A 5,217-nucleotide genomic window follows, 5' to 3' on the forward strand; every position below is an offset into this window, starting at 1 on the left:
CAAGTGGGATCATGTAATGCCATTCCTATGCCTCTAAAGTTAAATCATTTACGCTATCTGTCACTCACTATTTTATTTTCAGTTATACAATATTTTTTAAGGGAGCACATTCACATTTGAAGGCAAATTCTCATTCTGGTGTCACATCAAAACAATGTGAGAGCATTCTCCAAGTCAAGCTACTTTCAACTAGAACTTTGCAATATTTCCCCTTTAAACCTTTTTAATTGGAGTTTCCATTCCTCATGAGTATTTTCTTGATTTAGGGGTTGAAGCACTTTGATAAGCTGTCGTTGAAGCTATCAAATTAATACTACTTTTCAAGGCAACTTCAGTATTGCCAAGTAGTATTCAAGAAAGTAGACAGGATTGAAGTAATCTTGAGTCGTCTCCCAACGAACACGGAATTGCTTTTGAATATCTGTGACTCTTACGAATGCTATGCAATGCTTATGAGTAAAAGTAATGGTTGAAGAGTGTTTAAAGAATAAATAAGAAACTTAAAAACAGTTACGATGAAATAGGCTAATTACACTGCTTTTCCAAGATAGATTCATCATCGGTTATTTACGGATAATTGTTCAATTGATTATTGTTTAAGTTTTAAATTAATTAAAGTATATTCTTAATTAATTTGAGGGCGATCATGCATTTAACGAAAGTAAATTCTCAATCAAATGCAAAATCTTTCTAGATTATTCACAATAAATTCAACCAAAGTACATTCTCAATCAAATTCTATTGTGTTTAATCATGTCTATTCTTAAATCTCCTAACCAAATTAAAAGCTAATCAATCAAAGTTAATTCTCAATTGATTATAGTTGAAATTATTACTAATCAATCAAAGTACATTTTCACTTGATAGTAAAAACCATTTAATCATATGAAAGTTCCTAAATTAAATCAAAGTAGATTCTCAATTTAAACCTAGAAACCCTAAAACTCATATAATCAATATGCATGTAGATTCAAACACATTATGATGCAAAAATCTTTACTTTTAACAAGATAGAGAGATGAAAGACATAGAGAGAACAACTTAAATCAATAACCAAAGTAAACAATTGCATTAACTGAATGTAACCTCAGAATCCGTCATGGAATTACAGCAGAATAGCCCTAGATACTTAGCTCTCCATGAATGGAGTTAAATACAAGATGAAAGAAAAGTGAAAGGAGTATAAGAGAACACTACAAAAAAGTAGGGTATTACCGAAGGCCAGAAGCCCTCGGAAAATGCCAAAGGCCGTCGATAATGGGTGTTTACCGAAGGCTTATCGACGGCCAAAAATCCTTCAGTAAATCTGTTGTCGCTAACAATTACCGAAGGCTTCTGCCCTTCGGTAATTACCGAGGGCCAAAAGCCTTCGGTAATTACCGAGGGCCAAAAGCCCTCGGTACTTACCGAAGGGCAAAAGCCCTCGGTAATTACCGAAGGGCAGAAGCCTTCGGTAATTACCGAAGGGCAAAAGCCCTCGGTAATGGCCATTCGAGGGTATTTACCGAAGGGTAGAAGCCTTCGGTAATGACCTGCTGTGGGCATTTACCGAAGGGCAAAAGCCTTTGGTAAAATGCGGAGCAGGTTTCAGAGAAATGGTTTTTCTTTGCAACCCACACCTGTATATCAAATTTCAATTACAAACAGACCTGCATATCAGTTTTCAAGCACATACAAACATGCATAATGTGCATCTCAAAGATGCAGATGCAATCAATTATCAATATCCATTGAACATCAATTAATCCATAGAACATCCATTAATGTATAGATTATGTAATTATAGTTCAAATATAAAACAATGTAACAAAAGGATGTTCTAACATCCAAAGTCTGGAAGTAGATCTAACTAACACTGAAATGATATCAAGTCTAAAATGTTCTAATATCTAAATGTTTGTCTAACAAAGTAAGAAGAAAATGAAACTAATAATGTACATAACTATCATCAGAATGATCTTCATCATCCTGCTCCTCTACTGATGGCTGGACTGGTGTGGGTTGGACTGTTGAGGGTTGGACTGATGTGGGCTGCTGAGTGGCAGTAGGTGATGAGGAGGGTCGTGACTGGGTGGGAGGGATATTTTGTTCGTCCTGTGAGGTTTGAGGCAAGACTTTCATGACCATGGCCTTAAAATTTGTAAACTATGCTTTGAGATCAGTGATCTCCTGGTCACGTTGATGGAGTTCCTGCCTGAGTTGAAGAACCTCGTCAGGAGTACTGGTGGAAGAAGGCTGGTGCTTCAGAGTTCCTCCTCTGGATGTTGTATAGTTTGCAGCAAGCTGTCCCGCACCATACACTCGTCCCTTTTTCTTCCCACCAACGATGTTGATCCAGCACTGTGTCCTACGGATGTCATCATCTGCATTACTGGCATCATCCGGTGTAGGAGCTGACTCATGTTCAGATCTAACCTGTGAAAGTCTCGTAGAAAAGTCTTCCTGTTGAAACATTAAAAGCAATGTCAGGGAACGATAGTATAACATAAATGAACAATTAGTAATAGTAATAGTGTTATTTGCTTACATGAGTCTTCCGAGATCTTTCATCAACAAATTGATTAGTTCCCTTCCGAACATGAGTCTGTGCAAAGACCTCATCAACATGGACCGCCCGTCCTAGAGCCTGTGCCTGTAACATAATTAAGAATTACAAGCGTACATATGAAATAGAATATACATAACTTATGTATGAAAGAAAAAGTTATGTAATGAGATTATACCATACGAATGGCATGCTCATGAATGGTGATCGACCCACCAGTATGCAGGGTGCCACCCCTTTCAGACGCTCTATTCCGCTGGGCTTTGGCACACTTATTACGGAACTCTACTGTATTCCAATGGGCCAGTAAAGAGTTCCAAATGTGTTCACCCAGCCAGTTAGGGCGCTGTCCTGCATTGCGGGCATCCCTAAACATCTCTGACAGCCGATGAGATGCTTTCATGTGGAAATTTCTGTGTATCTGACTTTCATGCTCAGGTTTCCACTGCACCTTCATCTGTAACATTAAAGAGAACAAACATTGATTACAAAACATACTAAAATAAGACAGACATTAGTGTAATAGATTGCTCACCTGAAAGCGCTGCCAGAATGGCTTTCTGTCGTCATGAGGTATTGCTCCCCAAGTAGGCCATGGAGTTAAAAACTGTTGCTTTATTGAACGTGTGATGGCCTGGGAAGCAACCCTAGATGGAATAAACCTGCATAACAAAACTCATTTCAATTACAATATGGTTTAAACATCAAATGATATCAACAGATTATAAACTTACCCTTTACCATAGGGCTCAGTCCATGGTCGATCATGGAGGGGCGGGTCAAGATCTTCAGCATCACCACTTGAATCTGGATCACCAAGTGGTGTGACAGTCTCAGAAGGAGGTACAGAAGATGAGGAAGGTATAGAAGTAGGGTCAGGGAGAGGAGTGGGGGTAATAACAATAGGGGGAGGAGTGGGGGTAATAACAATAGGGGGAGGAGTGGGGGTGGCAATAATAGGAGGAGGAAGAGGGTCTGCTGCAGGGGTTGTAGAAGGGTGTGCTGCAGGAGGAGGAGAAGGGTCTACTGCAGTGGTAGTAGAAGGGTGTACTGCAGGAGGAGGAGTAGGGTCTACTGTTGGTGTAGGAGTCTGTATACTAGGGGTAGGAGGAGGCCCCACAGATGATGAACTACCGGGAGCAGGGGTAGGTAGTCTAGCAGGCACCCTAAGTACATACTTTGGTGCCTGCCGTTGCCTCTTTGTAGGCCTTGCTACCCCTTTTCCTTTATCAGGACGCTCTGAACCTTGTCCTGTCATTACTGCATTCAAATGGTTACAAATAAAGCGAAAAAATATAAATAAATAAAGAAGGATGAATTGTTTTCAAAGTCAATGTATAAGTAATTGCATACAACTTAAAGATGGTATTTTAGATAATGGTAATGAAATGATAGTCCAATTTGCTACAATAGATGTTCAACATTCAATCATCGTCATCATCATCATCTTCATCTTCATCTTCAGCATCGTCTTCTTCTTCTTGTTCTTCTTCTTCATCGTCATCATCATCATCATCTTCTTCTTCTTGTTCTTCTTCTTCTTCTTCCTCTTGTTCTTCATCACCTTGTATTGTTGCTTCTAATTCATCTCCATCACCATCAGGGTCGACCAATGCGGTTATACGTTCAACTTCGATAATTTCTTGTGATTGTGACATTTGGTCAAGTTGGTAGGCTACATCTTCCTCAACTTCATTTGAGTCTATGCGACCTCTAGGCTTCGTTTGTATTGCTACGGCCCAACCACGCTTGTCAATATTGCGAAATGGTGGATATGGCACATAATAAACCTGTCTGACATTACATGGTAGAATGAAAGGATCAAAAGGCCCATATCTTAATCTCTGGTTCAGTTCGACAATATTAAAGCGTGGATCGACTCTAGTACCAGCTCTAGAAGGATCAAACCATTCACAATAAAAAAGTACCACTCTGTTTGGAGAAGTAGTGTTGTTGTACTCTAACTCATATTTTATGAATGATGCCGTAGAAATCATCATAAGACCCCTCTGTTAGGCCCTTGACATACACACCACAATTTGATGTTTTCTTTCCTTTAGACCATTCATGTGTATGGAATTTGTAACCATTGATGAAGTAAGTGTGCCATTCTTTGACACATCTCATTGGCCAATTGGAGAGATGTCTTAACTCTTGAACCGTGGGAGTTAATGCCTGATTCAAAACCTACAAAGGTACTAACAAAATTATAAAAGCAATAGTCAAATTAACCTTTCTCTAAACGTAGGGAAAACTACGGACCTGATTTCTAAACCAATGGGGAAACTCTGAGTGTATTCTAGCAGAAGTATTTCCTTCTACGACTTGCTCAGCCACAACAAATGAGCTGATACAAATGAAATTCATTAGTGTATAACAATTAAACCGTTTGATAGATTAGAGATGGATGATGACATACTCAAGGTACGGCTTTACTTCACTGCAACTGATCAAGACATGGACATGAGCAGAGTTGAATTCAGCATCAGTTAACCAATGAGTGAATTCTTTCCCTGCGTGACGGCCTGATTGTCGGAAAACTGATAATGCACCTTCACGTGGTTCAACTTGCCATTGCATTTCATTTCTGACATGAGTGGGGGACAACATGAAGTTCTTCAAGTAATGTGAACAAAAATAAGTTGTCTCTCTGTGCAAGTAAGCTCCACAAA

The 5,217-nt window shown here is 39.2% G+C and overlaps 1 protein-coding gene across 1 annotated transcript; it reads right to left on the reverse strand.

Annotated features, from left to right (window-relative positions):
• Positions 1 to 2,054: 2,054 nt before the first annotated feature.
• Positions 2,055 to 3,291, reverse strand: LOC128196458 (uncharacterized). Its single transcript, XM_052877376.1, has 4 exons — positions 3,081 to 3,291; positions 2,724 to 3,002; positions 2,528 to 2,632; positions 2,055 to 2,442 (listed from the first exon to the last, which is right to left on the reverse strand). Exons 2-4 carry the CDS (start codon positions 3,000 to 3,002, stop codon positions 2,146 to 2,148), a joined length of 681 nt encoding a protein of 226 aa, XP_052733336.1. The 5' UTR covers positions 3,081 to 3,291; the 3' UTR covers positions 2,055 to 2,145.
• Between the last annotated feature and the right edge of the window lie 1,926 nt (positions 3,292 to 5,217).

Source organism: Vigna angularis, chromosome 5 (assembly GCF_016808095.1).
Source record: "Vigna angularis cultivar LongXiaoDou No.4 chromosome 5, ASM1680809v1, whole genome shotgun sequence".
Classification (NCBI taxonomy): Eukaryota; Viridiplantae; Streptophyta; class Magnoliopsida; order Fabales; family Fabaceae; genus Vigna; species Vigna angularis.